Source organism: Alosa sapidissima, chromosome 13 (assembly GCF_018492685.1).
Source record: "Alosa sapidissima isolate fAloSap1 chromosome 13, fAloSap1.pri, whole genome shotgun sequence".
Taxonomy (NCBI): domain Eukaryota; kingdom Metazoa; phylum Chordata; class Actinopteri; order Clupeiformes; family Clupeidae; genus Alosa; species Alosa sapidissima.
In genome coordinates, this window is record NC_055969.1 from 37,014,864 (window position 1) to 37,033,162 (window position 18,299).

Sequence of the window (18,299 nt, forward strand, 5' to 3'; positions counted from 1 at the left end):
GGAGACAGAAAACACAAACACGCCGCAGGGCAGCATGGGTAATGTAGTCATGACACTGACCTCACTAACCTCGCCTGCAGGTATGGTCACAGTTCAAACACATTGGGCACTCTGCCTAGGCTAATCCGAATCCAAATGCCATCACCCCATGTACCGGACCTTTCCATACAGGCAGGAGGTCTGTTATATGACACACATCTCTGCTAACAACGAGATGTGAGTCTCACACAAACACACATACGTATACACACCCATGCACACACACACACACATATATACACCCACGCTCACTGACACAGACACACATGCACACACACATACACATGCACACACACATACACATGCACACACACATACACAGGCACACACACAGGCACACACACATACACACACACACACACATACACATGCACACACTTCCATTCACAGATACTCCACACCCATTGAGTGGAATAACAGGAAATTCTACATCATTAGCTCCATAGGTGCTATCCCTGTCCTCCACCCCCACACAGCAAGGGTGGTTCCAGTCAGGATGCCTCGTGACATCCCCAAAACAAAAACAGCCCCACACACTCATCCACACCCATACCAGGTCCTTCCAAATGATGAAGCCAAAGGAGGAAGAGAGGAGAGAACAGACTGAGAAAATGCCATATTCTAGTGTGTGTGTGTGTGTGTGTCTGTGCTGTGACAAAGATGGCTGCTGTTTTCACATACATATATTCTTTCAGGTAGGTTCCACTGTGTTTTTCAGAGTGTGTTTGAGAGGAGTGGAGAGGCTATGTTGCCACACCCATCATTGGCTCCTCAGGTATAACTTATTTAAGAGCAGCAGAGATCTGATGCAACGTCTGCAGGAAAGAAAGGAACACACAAACACTGCTCGAAAGATGGCACTGCAAAATCACTACAGGGTTTCTCCAGTGACGTAAACCTTTTGGGTGATTCAATCACGCAAATACACACACGCACCCACACATACACTTTTGCAGATGTGAAGGGACATCCAAGCAGAGAGTCGCACAAACAGTGACTTCAGACTTGGCTTGACTCCACCTCAAAAGACTCAGAGAAAAGAGAAGAGATATTGCTATTCTCTTCTGCACCCTGCCCAGTAAGCTGCATGAGTATGAGTGTCCTTGAATGGCTGCCTGGGCTACTATTGAAGCTCTAGTGAAGCTGTCTCAATGCGCCTCAATGAGTTTCCGTCTCCGCTTTTCTCCCTCTCCTCCCCCTTTCCTCCTCTCCTCCTCTCTTCCACACACTCCTCCTTTCCTCTTCCACACACTCTTACTCTCCTCTTCTCCTTTCCTCCCCTCTTCCACACACTCTTCCTCTCCTCCCCTCTTCCACACACTCTTACTCTCCTCTTCTCCTTTCCTCTCCTCCCCTATTCCACACTCTCCTCTTCTCCTTTCCTCCCCTCTTCCACACTCTCCTCTTCTCCTTTCCTCCCCTCTTCCACACTCTCCTCTTCTCCTTTCCTCCCCTCTTCCACACACTCTTCCTCTCCTCTTCTCCTTTCCTCCCCTCTTCCACACACTCCTCTTCTCCTTTCCTCCCCTCTTCCACACACTCTCCCTCTCCTCCCCTCTTCCACACTCTCCTCTTCTCCTCTCCTCCCCTCTTCCACACTCTCCTCTTCTCCTTTCCTCCCCTCTTCCACACTCTCCTCCTCTCCTCTCCAGATACATTCTTTGCTTTCCAAAATCAAATCTTTTGCAGCCGAGTCCCAAACAAAACTCTTGGGCTCCATCTGACCTGGAGACGGGTGTGATGATGCCTCTCTCCGCTCCTTGAGTGCTCCTTTGCAAATGTGCCTATAGCATGTCTGACCAGGAGATGTGTACAGAGAAGAAATGTTTGATGCCGTTGGTCCACATAATAGCCTGGGGATTAAACTTTGAAAACCCATTAAAGGTCCACAGATTTCCATGAATGAACGAATGTTGCTGTCAAAACTGTTCTCTCAGGAACGGTAAATGTTTTTCTATCTTTGACTGGGGATGGGGAAAAAATAATATAAGATAAGAAATGAATGATATAAAGGGCTCTATCTCAGCGATCTAAAACACATGGTCACTGGCAAATAGCTTAGGGATTTGTTCAGTCCACATCGGGGTTTTGTTATCAAACGTCGGATGCCTGATGCAACAAGGTGGTTCTTATGTTTCTTAATCAGTCATGGGTGTGTTTTGGGGGTAACATCCTTTAAACCAATGAAAATTACATCTGTCATTCCCTTTAACAGCAAACAGCACATTGAAATTTTGATAGTCAGCGGCGCATTTGAAGGAAGGAAGGAGTGTAGCCTACATGCATCTGCACTCGTCTATTATTTGAACTGGCAAAGTGAAACTAACTTCACCGTGGTGTCATAGTCAACGACAAAACAGTTCTACACAGTTAAGTACTTTTGTCTAACATGTTAGATGGAACGATGATCATTATTAATACATGTTAGATGCAACGGTGACCATTATTAATAATAATAATAACGATCTAATAATAATCATTATTAATACATGCAGTGATACCTTGGAGTGTGGCGGTCACTGTGCCACATGGTCACCAGCAGTCGTTCGTATCGCTCCTCATCACCCATGGCACTACAACGGAGGATGAGTGAGTGAGAACATGAGAAATAAAGAAAAAGAGAGAGGGGGAGATAGAAAAAGAGAACACAGATGTGAGGGTTACAGGAGTATTCGGGCAAATACCAGTATGAGACTTGGACACACACATACACACACACATACACAGGTGATACTGACATACTCATGATCAAGCCTGTGGCGGTGTCTGAAAACAAAATGACTCAAGCAAAGAGGAGGAGGAGGAAGAGTTAGTTGTTAGTGCATTAGATTACTGGACCACAAGGGAGAGAGTGAGAGAGAGAGAGAGATGTAGAAAAAGAGGGAGAGAGATGTAGGGAGAGGTAGAAAGAGAGAAAATGAGAGGGAGGGGCCCTATCCTCTGTCATAACCTTTCCCACGTAGATCACTCGGACACTGGCCAGACAGAGATTGCAACAGACTCCATTACAAAAGTCAAGAGATTTACGACAGCATCACAGGGGATGTTAGATGACAGATGACCGTCAGAAGAATCAAGATATTTTTTCAAGAGATGCATTTTTGGAAATCTGTATGCACAGGATCATAAGAAAGTGCAGCACATTATCGTTAGCCAGCAGGGTCATTGGAGTTGACCAGGCATCTGCAATCCAGCTGTATCATGAGCTCATTTTAGGACAGATGGAGCAAATTTTATAGATAGATAGATAGATAGATAGATAGATTATTTATGGATAGGATCATATGGATAATTTATTCATTATTCAAATGACTTTGAGAGGCTTACAACACGAAGGTCTCCTGATAGACGGGGTTTCTGCAGTCAGGCACTGTCTTTGTCCTGCGTAGTGTTCTGGCGTCTCTGTTTGGCACCAACCCCACCTGCAAGACCACACCCAGGTTAGTCCCTCATAGTTGTAGAGCAGCAATACACATTCTTTACTGTCACAACTTCATTATTATGACCGCCGCTAGCGTAGCGGTTATATACTGATTGTCAGAGTCGTTTACTTCCTGAATTTTTGGTCAAAGATTACCGGGACCCCGGGGCACATGAAACTTGGTGGGCATGTAGCCCCACTAGACTTTTACCCCCCCTGCGCTGGACTCCCTTGGTGGGCATGTAGCCCCACTAGACTTTTACCCCCCCTGCGCTGGACTCCCTTGGTGGGCATGTAGCCCCACTAGACTTTTACCCCCCCTGCGCTGGACTCCCTTGGTGGGCATGTAGCCCCACTAGACTTTTACCCCCCCTGCGCTGGACTCCCTTGGTGGGCATGTAGCCCCACTAGACTTTTACCCCCCCTGCGCTGGACTCCCTTGGTGGGCATGTAGCCCCACTAGACTTTTACCCCCCCTGCGCTGGACTCCCTGAGGTCGCCACCCCCCCCCCTGCGCTGGACTCCCTGAAACCCAGAAAATGCATTTGGAAATTTTTATGGTATGTTGGTATCAAAGGCCCTCATCAACTTAGCCCATAACCAGTCATTTGTGATTTGCACCCCCGGTAAAAAATTAAAATGCAATATTATACTGCTTTAATCGCCCCTATCTTTAGATGAGAGGTTCTGAACTGCAACAAATTGCATGTGATGATTAACCTGACATCATCTGTGGATATAAGTTTTGTGGAATTTCATCCATGGGGGGCTATAACATAAATTAATTTATAACATTTAGTGACTGTACACCCATCAGCCTGTAGATGGTGGTGTTGAGCGAAGGGTTGCTGGTAGAGGATGATACTCTCTCACACATACTCTTTCTCTCAAACACACACAGATGTGCTCCCACACATGCATGCATACACACACATGCACGTATGCACACACTCACAGACACACATCCACATGCACGCACACATACAAACACACACACAGACACACATGCATGCACACACACACACACACAGACACACATGCATACACACACACAGACACACACACACATAAACACACACACACACATATACACACGCACATACTATCAGTGTCAGTAATTATAACGGCCGATAAACAATTACAAATTCAGTGAAGGAAAACCGAATATTCATCATTTAGGCTGCATTTCCAGTATTGGCGTTACGTAGTTTGTCCACCAGATGACGCAACATCTTGCTACAAGATACACATGCGTTACTAAACTTGTTACTTACTTCCTACAAAGACAACACAATAGCTTACAGCAGAGAATGTCTAATAAGGGTAGGATGATTTTAACATGAAATGTAATTCCCATTTCTTCTTGAAGCCGAAATAAACCTGAGAATGTTTATCGTGCTTGGTTTTTGCTGCAGGTCTGTTAATCTTACACCAGCTTAATGTTATATCCATAGGTAAAATAATGTTACCATTAGCATTGGTTGAGTGATGGAGGCTAGTTTGATTGTTCATGTATTTGTGAAAACATGAATGCGGTTATACCAAGCAAATTGATAACAGCACTGTAATTGTCTCTTTCCACTGTCATCTCATTCTTCTCTGACCATACTGACAGGAGCTAAGTTAATTAGCCATAATGCTAATGTTCGCTAAAGCGATGGTTTGTTAATGGAAGATAACATGAAACCATGAAAGATAACCTGTCTACAATGCATCCTAAATACACAGGCTGGGACATTGCTGCTTGCTAAATAGGTTTCAGAATCAGCTTTATTGGCCAGGTTTGTGTAAACAAACAATGAATTTGACTCTGGTTAATCTTTGCTCTCACAGTACAACACTCACTTAACATATAAAGCAGTGGTTCTCAAACTTTTTCTGTCATTTCCCACTTTGGAGGTGGCGAATTTACGGGGTCAGCCCTATGTTCCCATATTTCTAAGGTTAGGGTTGGGGTTAGGGAACATAGAGCTGTGGGAACATAGACATGCTCCTGAATTTACAAACCCCACATGACCCCATTAACCAGGCAAAATGGTAACTTAAAATATATTTTTTTCGTGTTTTGGGTCCATGATATATTTCCGGTCTCGTTCCACTAGTTCAAAATGTTTTTTTAATTCATATGTCGGTCTCTTTATGACTCCTATGTTTGTGTGTGATTATTTACCCGACATCAGTGAAGACCTCTCCTGGACCACCAACACTGCATCACTGGCGAAGAGAGCTCAGCGCCGCCTGTACTTCCTGCGGAAACTCAGGCGAGCAAGTGCTCCACCAGCCATCATGACCACATTCTACCGAGGCACCATTGAGAGCATCCTCTCCAGCTGTATCGCTGTGTGGGGCGGAAGCTGCACTGAATACAACAGGAAAGCCCTGCAGCGCATAGTGAACACAGCTGGAAGGATTATTGGTGCTTCACTCCCCTCCCTGAAGGACATTTACACCACCCACCTCACCCGCAAGGCGACCAAAATTGTGAGTGATGCAAGTCACCCCGCTCACAGTCTGTTTGATCTACTGCCCTCTGGGAAGAGGTACAGAAGCCTGCGCTCCCGCACTACCAGACTCACCAACAGCTTCATACACCAAGCTGTAAGGATGCTGAACTCTCTCCCTCCTCTCCCCCCTCCACCCTCAGCTACATAACATCCTGGACATTGGACCCACAATGGCCGCCTGCACTACTCCACTTGCACACTTGTACACTTTACAACTTGTTGTTGTTGTCCTGAAAACACAACACTTCTGCTGCTCTTACATAACTTGCACCACTATGCCACTTTCTTTCTTACTTAGGTCAAACAGAACTACCCAAGCCTTTTATTGGCCTGACTTTGCACTAGTATTTTATTGACTGTCTATGCACAATTTCAACCAAATTTTGCTGCTCTTATTTTTTCATTATTATATGTGCCCTCTTATTTACTTACTTTTTTGTTTACTTGAATGTTATGTTTGTCTGTGGACTTAAATTGGTAAAATATGTCTTGTCTTCACCGTGGGATAGTGAGAAACGTAATTTCGATCTCTTTGTATGTCTGGAACATGTGAAGAAATTGACAATAAAGCTGACTTTGACTTTTAGTTTTGAATCTGTGATCTTCCTTGTCAAAAAGAAAGGCATTTGTTTCCTTCACTTCATTGTGCTCTGCTCCCCACTAGCCCGCCCCGCCTCCACACTTTGACAACCACTGATATGAAGAATAAAAACAGAGCAGTAAGAATAGTATGAAGAGCAGTAGAATATAGCTATGTGTAAGTACTGTATGTACATTTGTGAGCAGGCTCAAGTCGCAGAGACGCAAGTCGCGAAAAACGACTTTGAATTTTTTTTTTCAAAATTAGTTATTTTCGTTTTTTTTGGAAGAATGTGCAAGTTGAAGTCCTAAAGAAGCAATTCCACGTTTCAGATAACAGCATTGGTTGCTTTAAAAGTGTATATTTTGTCTTTGAAAATGGTTAAGTTTCAGGAAGTAAACCAGCGTTTGAATTGGGCGTGACTATTAGTGCTCTTTTGTTCTGTCGGCCAATCAGCTGTATGCTAGAAGTAACCTCATGGCTACTTACTGAACCAGCATGCTGTTTGTTTACAATTGGAATGGAGATGGACAAAGCACAGCGGATTGCAGATGAGCTGAATCTGATGATGAAGGCGACTGCATTACATTGGAGAACATCCCTAATCTAGAGCTGACCTTAGCCGAAGATAATTACAACGAGGAAGAATCTCTCGGTCTGGCAGCAGAGGAGCTAGATCGTAAGATATCAGATGCTATCTCCACAGTTACATTTGACGGGGGTAAAGTTTGTGTGTTAGAAACTATCCATTTCTACTAGCTAATGTAGGCCTACTGTCGTTAGCTATTGGCACCATAGGCTACTAGCCAAAACCCATTAGAGATAGTTTCGGTGGGCAATTAATTTGAATAATGCGAGAATGTCTTGTTTTGACTGATGGCAGGGTGACTTGCATCGTGTGTTCATTCAAAATAACAGGGTTTGCAAACGCGATCTCATGTTTGTTTTAGACTACTTTATCCATTGCTACTAGCTGGTTCTGTAACCTATTACAGATAGTTTCGATGGGTCATTAGCATCATATGACGACTAGTTTCGATGGGCAATTAATTTGAATAATGTGTAAATGTCTTGTATTGACTGATGGCAGGTACCTGGTACCTTATAAGAGGTTTAATGTGGGTCTAGAGAGCGCTTCAGACCACTACAACACACTTTGCACTGCAGGCTTACAGATCAGTGACCGTGACAGGGGGGAGGGTTGATCTTAATGTCACGCAAATGAGGACCATTGTGTCCCCCTCCCATGCAAATGCCCGTTGTGCAGTAAGGTGGTGCAAATGCCTGTTGTGCAGTAGGGTAGTGCAAATGTCCGTTGTGCAGTAAGATGGTGCAGTAGGGTGGTGCAAATGCCCATTGTGCAGTAGGTGATGCAGTAGGGTGGTGCAAATGCCTGTTGTGCAGTAGGGTGGTGCAAATGTCCGTTGTGCAGTAGGGTGGTGCAAATGTCTGTTGCGCAGTAGGGTGGTGCAAATGTCCGTTGTGCAGCTGTTGTTGTCCCTGTCAAGGTTGCCATGGACACCTCAACAAGCACAGGAGATGTACAATGAAGAGAGGGAAGGAATAGTGCAATATCAGTATAGTCTGAGGTTAAAGATTTAAATATAGTGCAAGGTAGTTCAGTGCAAAGATAATGTATTAACAAAGTTGTAAGATTGAAGTATTGGTTATCAGTTACAAAACTCAAACCTCGAAATCGTTATCGGCCCTCGGGTTAGCCAGATCGGGTTTGCCATCTTGTGAATAACCCGTTCTATGCCATCTTGTGTATAGCCAGTTCTATGCCATTTTTGAAAAAATAGTCGGTTCTATACCATTTTTGGGGTGTGAGTAACAGAATGGGGCCTGGTTATGCATTTCCTGCTTTCTGTACATCCATCTTGGGGAGTTGGAGACAATACCAAACAAACAGCAAATACACCAGCACACACACAGCCACTAAGTGACTGCTACGACCAGTCATGCAGGATGCTATGAGCTAATCGTTTACCAAACAGATAACACACTTACAACAAATACAGCCAAAGACAACACACATACTACACAACACAAAAAACACCTAAAAAGTGTACACACGCCCATATGCAGATACACACAAATGCACCCATACACACAAACCCACACATGCAGATGCACACAAACACACACAAACACCCATTTATGCAGATGCGCGCAAACACACACACAGAAACACACACAGTTGAAAATCCAGACCACACAGAAAACACACAAAAAGAACAGATCAACACTATGACACACACCAACATATATACACACCAACATACACACACCAACACATACACACACATATAATCACACAAACCGTCTCAGAAGGGTTTGATGCAGGAATGGCAGTATGATTACATGAATTTGTGCTCTCCCACTCATTGAAACAGGGGTAGAGATGAAGCCTCCAGCTCAAATCCCCTGACCTGGGTGAGGATCTGAATCAGGATTAGAGCCTCACACACACACATGCACACAAGGGGATAGCATTCTCCTCTCGGCTCTCCTCTGTGGTCTATACTTTTTGTCTCTCCTCTCTTCTATGCTTTTTGTCTCCTCTCTCTCCTCTGTGGTCTATGCTTTTTGTCTCTTCTCTGCTTTTTGTCTCTTCTCTCTGTCCTCCCACTGTTCTGGACTCATGACCCCTTGATGCGGAACTCCAAACCCACACATGCACGTGGAGCCTCTCACCCCGAGCCTTCACAGAACACAAACATAATTTGGAACTGTGCTCGGAATGTTAATGAACCAGTTTCATAGCAACAGCAACAACACATTTCCAGACAGCAGCTGGGACAGATGGAACAGACCTAACCCTGACCTGGCCCTCATCACACAGCCCTGATCTAAAGCACATTCAAATTCACAAGCATGAATGTTCCTGAATGTTTGTAAACAGTTGTCTGTTTGCCTTTGGTCAGAGTTTTCTTTGAATGATTGCGAACAATTTGAGGAGGTAGTTCTCTGGGAACGTGACGGATGGTCACCGTGGAGATGGACTGTTTACACAAAATCATTGAAATGTATCAGTTTCCAGAAAAAATGTTCACTGCGAATGTTCACCTCTGTTTGAGGAATTTGAACACACCTCTCTCATCCTCATCCACATGAACTGATTATTCATGACAAACTCCATAATCAGGCTCCACCTGCTGTGTGCAGTATTTAATATTCAGCCATTTCATTTCAGTCCTGATTGGAAAAGATCATTGAAAAGACTCCAAATAACAAATAAAAAATGTCTGCATTCCACAAAACATCCCAGCATGGTGAACCGAAAAGCTTTAATTTCGCATTTCAATTGGAAACGATTTGCACCCAGCATCAAGCACATAAGCCTCTCTCACATCCCATTTCACTGGAGAGGATTGTCAAAGCACACGGTCCTGTTGGGTGTCTGCATGTGGAGTAGACTGTGCAGGTGTGTAAAAACTAGAGATTAGATTAAAGATTAGATAAAAATTAGATTACCTTGACATAGGAGTTAACTTTAGTAAACTAGAGATTAGATTAGAGATTAGATAAAAATTAGATTACCTTGACATAGGAGTTAACTTTAGTAAACTAGAGATTAGATTAGAGATTAGATAAAAATTAGATTACCTTGACATAGGAGTTAACTTTAGTAAACTAGAGATTAGATTAGAGATTAGATAGAGATTAGATTACCTTGACATAGGAGTTAACTAGAGATTAAATTAGAGATTAGATTGGAGATTAGATTACCTTAACATAGGAGTTAACTAGAGTAAACTAGAAATTAGATTAGAGATTAGATAGAGCTTAGATTACCTTGACATAGAAGTTAACTAGAGATTAAATTAGAGATTAGATTACCTTGACATAAGAGTAAACTAGAGATTAAATGAGAGATTAGATTGGAGATTAGATTAGAGATTAGATAGAGATTAGATTACCTTGACATAGGAGTTGCACGTGTCTCCCTTCTGGTCCACAACAAGGCCCTCGGCTTCCATAACTGATAAAACAAAAAGATGAAAGACTGAAACGCTACTCAGAGCCCTCATCAGGTCTGTGCAATCTGACCCGACCCATTCCAATCACAAGCTGAGTCTAGAACACAACTGGGTCTGATTTGAGTGGCTCTGAGTGCCATATTCACCCCAGGGCAGGGACAGATGTGTGCTGCACTCCAGAAACCTCAGATGTCAGATACAGTGGGTACTGGTTAAAAATTGACACTTCATTCACGATCAAGGTGATTCACGCAGCTGGGTGAAATGTAAGTACAACTGCAGCCGCTTGGGGGCAGCATAGTCCGCTGTGGCGTTCAGCAGTCGAACCGGACGGAGCGTACGACAGCAAGGGCTGTGATTGGCCGAGTTTTCAGTGTGTTGTTTCTCTGGGGTTTTAGCAGCCCCTGCAACATGCTAGTCCACTGTAGCCTAGAAGCTTTGTACATAATGTTAAACATAGTTTTGGATTCAGTAGCAAGATTTCTTGATTGTACAGTGCCTGTCTCTCAGTAATGTTTTAAAATGAGAGCTTCGTCAGCTGGCAGTAGGCTACTTTGTCGGCAGTCATGAGAAGTTCGCTTGCTAACAGAACATAAATATGCTGCCCAGAAACCTCGTGAATAGTTCTGATTTTTTTACTACAATAACGAGGTTGAAATATAGCCTTTGCCTACAGCATCTCCTTAACAGTAATGTTAACAAAATGACAGCATTCATATACAAAGGAAAACGAATTCGGTCACTCAAGACTGTGCCACAGCAACCAGTGTAGGCTACAGTCCTACCCAATAGGCCCACTCGAAGCAGCTAGCGTTGTCTGACGATCGAGGGGGTTAATGCATGTATTTCAGAACAGGTCTGCAACTTTCAGGCAGTCCTGAGCTCGAATCCAGGAGTAGGCTAATGAATGATGCAATGTTTTTCCTTTAGAAATATTGATTCGAAGTTGTAGCCTACTACAAACATTCAATGAGGTGTTCTGAATAGGCTTAGGCTGGGTGTAGGCTACTTTGAAACTTCTGCGGGGTAACGGGAGCATTTGTTTTTAAAACATAATTGCATCTTTCCATTCCAACCATTATGCCTATTGTTATCATTTTTTTGCAAGGTGTTGCTTCTGGCAAGACTTGTTTATAAGACGTTTGGTGATTAATTGATAGCTGTTTTTGGGACACGTTAAGTGTTCTTTGAGCACATACGGGGAGTAAAACTACTTGTTGCCGTTTTGGGACATAGGCCTAAACTACGTTAAGCTTTTTCACGTTAAGGTGGTATTTGTTGTTACATTAGCTTCAGAAACACCGCTTCAGAAAGCTGCAGGGGAGCGCGGGGCACAAAATAACGCGGGGTTAATAACATGGAGTTTTTTCCTAGTTGCAGAGGATTGATCGGGGCATGCTATTAGTCAGTTAACCACATTACTATGAGACGGTGTTCCACAAATTTTCAGTCAGTGGACGTGTTTTCACGTAGATACAGCAAAACGTCTTTTGAAGGCATCAAAGTAAATAGGTGGTAGTCTTTCGATTACTGAGTTGTGGGTGCAGCTCACTGACTCTTGTCTTGTATCATCTAATAATCGTCTTGTAGGCCTAGGCTAAAACTGAACACCGTTTTGAAACATGTAGTCAACACATAGCAGGAGCTATCTTATAACAAACGTGACCCAGCGGGGTTAGTTGTAATGCGCTGTTACAACTGTACAATGATGTTGCAATACAAAAATATGCGCGTGTTAGTTTAGTTAGTTTTGTGATATTTTGCACTTTTGCCTCATGTGTTTTCAGGTTTGAGGGCTTTTCTTGGCAAGATTGACCTTGGTTAGACTCTGCTTCCATTGACGCATATGTTATTTCTCCGTATGGAAAATAAAGTAAATTTTCGACACACGTCTGTTATTAGTTCATGAGTTATGTATCATAAACAGTCAGATCCTATCCTATCATACACATTCAGATACATTTATTGAATTAATTGCATTAAAAACAGCCTTTTGCATGAGTGTTACAACTAACCCCGCATATGGGGCAGGTTGTAACATTTCACCTATTGCCACTCTCGGTGGAATACAAGAACAGTAGGTCCTACAAACGCGATGTTGGGCTGCACTTTGAAACTCGTTCCGTAACAGTAATGTTCAAGTTAGATCTGCTGCATGAAGGAGAGTGAGAGGAAACCCGTGTCCTGCTTTTATATTTGACAAATAGGTCCACCTCTTCTCACAGTTCCAATGCATGATCCTAATAATGGTATATTTGTTAGTCAACTTTGCAAAATACATTCGGGGCTGAAGCCCCGGCAAAATCGTCTGGCGACGCCCCTGATAAGATATATAAACTCACGCTATTGTATTATCATATATGTTTGGTAATGGCTCAACTGTCTCTGATTGTTCTACTGACTTGGACTGACTTAGAAACTGCATCATGGAAGAGCAGTAAGTCAAGTCGCATCAAAAACAGTAGTGGCAGAACTCCCAAGTGACACCTTGTGGTTGTTTGTGTCAACTGCAGTTTGTGCCATTTCTGTGGAAATGGGGTGAGTGATTCATGAAGGAACCCGTCCAAACTTAACTGGTACGTCCTAGTAGGAATCTCCCAATTTCATTCCAGATAAACTCAGAGGCCAAGAATTCTGAACTACTGGGGAAAAACTACAATGTCAGGACAGAAGTCTGACGTCCAAGTTGCCTGGAATGCAGCATTAGTCCAGAGATGCTTTAGAGATGCTTCCTATCTGTATCAGACGGCATACTGAGGCAGCACTCACCACAAGGCTTCAATTTCAAATCTCCATGATTGAACAATGATATTACAGAAAAAAATATACTGATGTAAAGTTAAAAAAAGAAAGGTGCACAGCACTTAAAACTAGTTTAACTTTTGTGGTCACAATTTTTTCAACATTGGCTTGTTGCTTACTTACCTAACTATACTATGCTAGGGAGCTAGCAATCTAACGTATCATGATACAAAAAAAATATACAAAGGACATATTTTTAACTCATATTTTGAAACATTAGCACAAAAAAGTGTCTCTTTAAGTTTTGGACTTCACTTTTCAGACCACATAACTGTTATGCTAATGCCCGCATACAGACAAAGGGTAAAAGCGAACAAACCGGTTCGTAAGCAGGTAAAAGTGTGGCCTGAGGGAGCCTCCGATGCTCTTCAAGACTGCTTTGACACAACAGACTGGGAAATGTTTAAGCAGGCAGCCACTTACAACAACCGGACAGACATAGAAGAGTATACAGACACTGTAACCTCTTACATCACCAAGTGCATCGATGATGTGACCCACACAAAAGACATCATCACTCGGGCCAACTGGAAGCCATGGCTGACAGGGGATGTCCTCAGGCTGCTGAGGGCCAGAGACAAAGCCTACAGAGCTGGGGATGAAGCTGGCATGAGAACAGCGAGAGCCAACCTGTCCCGTGGCATCAAGGAAGCAAAAAAGGAATACACTCTCAAGATAACCACCCACTTCAAAGACAGCAGGAAAGCACAAAGCCTATGGCAGGGCATTCAGGCCCTCACGGACTACAAGCCCGCGCCACAGAGCTGTGAGAGCAACATCCCTCTGCTCAACAACCTGAACCGCTTCTTTGCTCGCTTTGAAGCACAAAACAGCACCTGCCCACAGAAGACCCATCCCCCTCTACATGAGCAGCCCCTGTGCCTCTCTGCCGACAGCGTGAAGAGGACACTTGCTGCTATCAACACCCGTAAGGCAACAGGTCCAGACAACATCCCAGGTCGTGCGCTGAAGGACTGCGCAGGGGAGCTTAAGGATGTCTTCACAGACATCTTTAACACTTCCCTGAAGCAAGCCATCGTCCCATCATGTTTCAAAGCTGCCACCATCATACCTGTGCCGAAGAAAACTGCTCCATCCTGCTTCAATGACTACCGCCCTGTGGCACTGACACCCATCATCATGAAGTGCTTTGAGCGGCTTGTCATGTCACATATCAAAGCCATTCTCCCCCCCACCCTGGACCCCTTCCAGTTTGCATACCGAGCCAAGCGGTCTACAGAGGATGCAATCTGCTCTGCCCTCCACCCAGCCCTCACCCACCTGGAAAAAAGAGACTCATATGTGAGATTGCTGTTTATAGACTTCAGTTCTGCATTCAACACCATAATACCACAACAACTCATCTGCAAACTGGACAAACTGGGACTCAGTACCTACCTCTGCAACTGGCTACTGGACTTCCTCTGTCAGAGGCCCCAAGTAGTACGTGTTGGCAACAATACCTCAAGCAGCATCACACTGAGCACAGGGGCCCCCCAAGGCTGCGTGCTCAGTCCGCTGCTCTTCACCCTGCTGACGCATGACTGCACTGCAACCTACAGCAACAATCACATAGTGAAATTTGCTGACGACACAACTCTGGTGGGTCTCATCACCAAGGGCGACGAGACCCAATACAGGTTGGAGGTCGACCATCTGACCACGTGGTGCAGGGACAACAACCTCCTGCTGAACGTCAGCAAGACCAAAGAGATTGTTGTTGACTTCCGGAGAGGTCACACCCAACACCTGCCACTGACCATCGACGGTGCTGTGGTGGAGAGAGCGAGCAGCACCAAATTCCTGGGGGTGCACATCAGCGAAGACCTCTCCTGGACCACCAACACTGCATCACTGGCGAAGAGAGCTCAGCGCCGCCTGTACTTCCTGCGGAAACTCAGGCGAGCAAGTGCTCCACCAGCCATCATGACCACATTCTACCGAGGCACCATTGAGAGCATCCTCTCCAGCTGTATCGCTGTGTGGGGCGGAAGCTGCACTGAATACAACAGGAAAGCCCTGCAGCGCATAGTGAACACAGCTGGAAGGATTATTGGTGCTTCACTCCCCTCCCTGAAGGACATTTACACCACCCACCTCACCCGCAAGGCGACCAAAATTGTGAGTGATGCAAGTCACCCCGCTCACAATCTGTTCGATCTACTGCCCTCTGGGAAGAGGTACAGAAGCCTGCGCTCCCGCACTACCAGACTCACCAACAGCTTCATACACCAAGCTGTAAGGATGCTGAACTCTCTCCCTCCTCTCCCCCCTCCACCCTCAGCTACATAACATCCTGGACATTGGACCCACAATGGCCGCGTGCACTACTCCACTTGCACACTTGCACACTTGTACACTTTACAACTTGTTGTTGTCCTGAAAACACAACACATCTGCTGCTCTTACATAACTTGCACCACTATGTCACTTTCTTTCTTACTTAGGTCAAACAGAACTACCCAAGCCTTTTATTGGCCTGACTTTGCACTAGTATTTTATTGACTGTCTATGCACAATTTAAACCAAATTTTGCTGCTCTTATTTTTTTTCATTATTATATGTGCCCTCTTATTTACTTACTTTTTTTGTTTACTTGAATGTTATGTTTGTCTGTGGACTTAAATTGGTAAAATATGTCTTGTCTTCACCGTGGGATAGAGAGAAACGTAATTTCGATCTCTTTGTATGTCTGGAACATGTGAAGAAATTGACAATAAAGCTGACTTTGACTTTGACTTTGAAACTTTTAAGTTTACAGACAAAACAATCTGTTGATATATGTTTCCCATGTTATCTGTAAAGGGACATAAACCTAATTTAATAGGTTAAGCCCTCCTTACACTGACAGACTTTGGAAAGATTTGCAAGGATTTGGAAAAGATTTTTGAAAGACTACAGTTTCAGACCCTCTCACATCTAAAGACAAGTAGTAGAGTTTTAAGTCACAGACTATGATTTTGCAATGACTAGGGATCTTGCAGGGTCACTATTTACAAGACTGCAACTAGATTCCTTTAAATTATTACTCATCGTGCAATAGATAAACAGGAACCGAAATTATAGCATACTAAACTCAAAGACGTATTTTCGTGTTTCTGCGGCATTGTTTCATGCGTGACATCAATATAGAGTCGTTCTGTCACGTGGAAGAGCCGACTAAATACGTATAAGAAATTACACATTTTATAAGAATAACAAATAATCACAGGCTACAGCTGTCGCCTACTTTGCCCCTTCCTGTTTGGTGTTGGAGAGAGGTCACTATTGGTTTTTATAGTTCCCGTCACTATTTGCATGAGCCACGACTAGAAAGACTTGCGATAATATCAAACATGTTTGATATTGTCGTAACGGCAAAACTAGAAAAGAACTGACTCCGACTGACTTAACCCTCTAGGCGCCACAGGCGACTATAGTCGACAAGATGCGGCACTGAATAAAACGGCCGATTTAGTCAAATAGGGTGTCATATTTCGTTCGACTTCCACTCCACTAGATGGCAGACATGTCATACGTCATCCCCGAGTCGAAAAAAGGACACGCTTTAAACAAAACTTTCTAGCTACAGCGCATTGAATCAGTGCATGAAATACCGGAGCTAGTGTGCGTGTGAGCCACTTTGTCAGAGCGATATTGTCAACGTCAGCGAGTATTTGCATTAGATTATCGTCTAATGGCATCAAAAAAGTTTACCTGAAATGAAGTGTTGGGTCTTCTATTCGCGGACCCTGATTCTGAAGGGGAATATCTGCCTTCAGAAAATGACGGTGATTCGTTTAGTGAGGCTTCAGATGCGTCCCTGCCTTGCAATGATGCAGCTGGACAAAGTGAGAGTTTACTCCATAGTTTAGGTTACACCAAGCACAAACGTTGAATCGTTTGCCCAATGTCACTGGTGGGAATAATGTTTCACGGGTTCGGAGTGTTCATCGGGAAGTTAGCAGGGTGTTGTTAGTGGTGTGGCGAACGAGGCTGGAGGTAGCCTAATATCCATAGCGCTAGCTTCTGTCTTCTGAACGTGTGCCTCTCCACAATCGCGGCGACAGTAACGTGGTGGAGCCTTTGTCTAATGCCACTGGGTATGTTAGACGAGGTCGAAGTGCTCATAGGACAGTTAGGGGGGAACGTAGTGGCAGTGTGGGGAGTCACAATGAGAATGACAGTAGGCCTAGTCCGAGCTGCGCAAATTCTCTCCACTCGGCGCGCGCGAGACAGATCTGGCCATGCTGCTCGCATGGTGGAGGTGGTGACACGCTCTCTCCCTCTCCCACACACACTAGGTCATGCATAGTCTATCACAAGATGATGGGAATGCCGGCCCTGTATGGATAGGGATAGGGAGTCATTATCTCTACAGCAAAAGGCCTGCTACATAAAAAAAAAAATGTCAGCCATTTAGTAATGATTTACACTGTTGATTTGCTATCTACTTCCCTGATCATTTAGGACATACAGTACACTATGTGTTCCTTTTTGTGTGTTCATGTCCTTGTGATGTGTGTGTCTTTGTCAGCTAAGAAAAAACAAAACCAAAAAACATCAACAAAAAGAAAAAAAATACTAACATTGTCTCTTGTCTTGTCTCGTCATCTCACTCCTGATCTGTGCCTTGCCGTGGCAAATGAGCTTTTGAACTAAACAGGTCTTGTCTACTTGTGTTTGTGTGTCATCTGAATAATATATATGTGGCCCATACATGGAATCAGAGTGCCTACTGTATGTAGTAAATGGAAAATCTCTACAGCAAAAGGTCAGTCTACCGCTACATGCATTTGGTTTGTTTCTGCCATTTATTATTAATGATTTACACAGTTTGTTCACTACTTACTATTTACCTGAGCATTCAGTATTGTGCAATATAGCATACAGAAGGTGAGGGACATTTTGGGGGGAAAGAAGTGGTGCATTTTATCATTCAAACATGCGACTTTTCATGAAAATTCTATAATCCAAGATGGCCGCCACCA

The 18,299-nt window shown here is 44.0% G+C and overlaps 1 protein-coding gene across 1 annotated transcript in view; it reads right to left on the minus strand.

Annotated features, from left to right (window-relative positions):
• The window catches only part of LOC121679680 (regulator of G-protein signaling 3-like), a 30,350-nt gene extending 19,823 nt beyond the window's left edge, over window positions 1-10,527 (minus strand). Inside the window, exons 1-3 of the mRNA XM_042058582.1 lie at window positions 10,468-10,527; window positions 3,367-3,461; window positions 2,541-2,612 (exon numbers count right to left, since the gene is read on the minus strand). Coding sequence (XP_041914516.1) covers window positions 2,541-2,612; window positions 3,367-3,461; window positions 10,468-10,527 — 227 coding nt within the window. The remainder of the gene's footprint in view (window positions 1-2,540; window positions 2,613-3,366; window positions 3,462-10,467) is intronic.
• Between the last annotated feature and the right edge of the window lie 7,772 nt (window positions 10,528-18,299).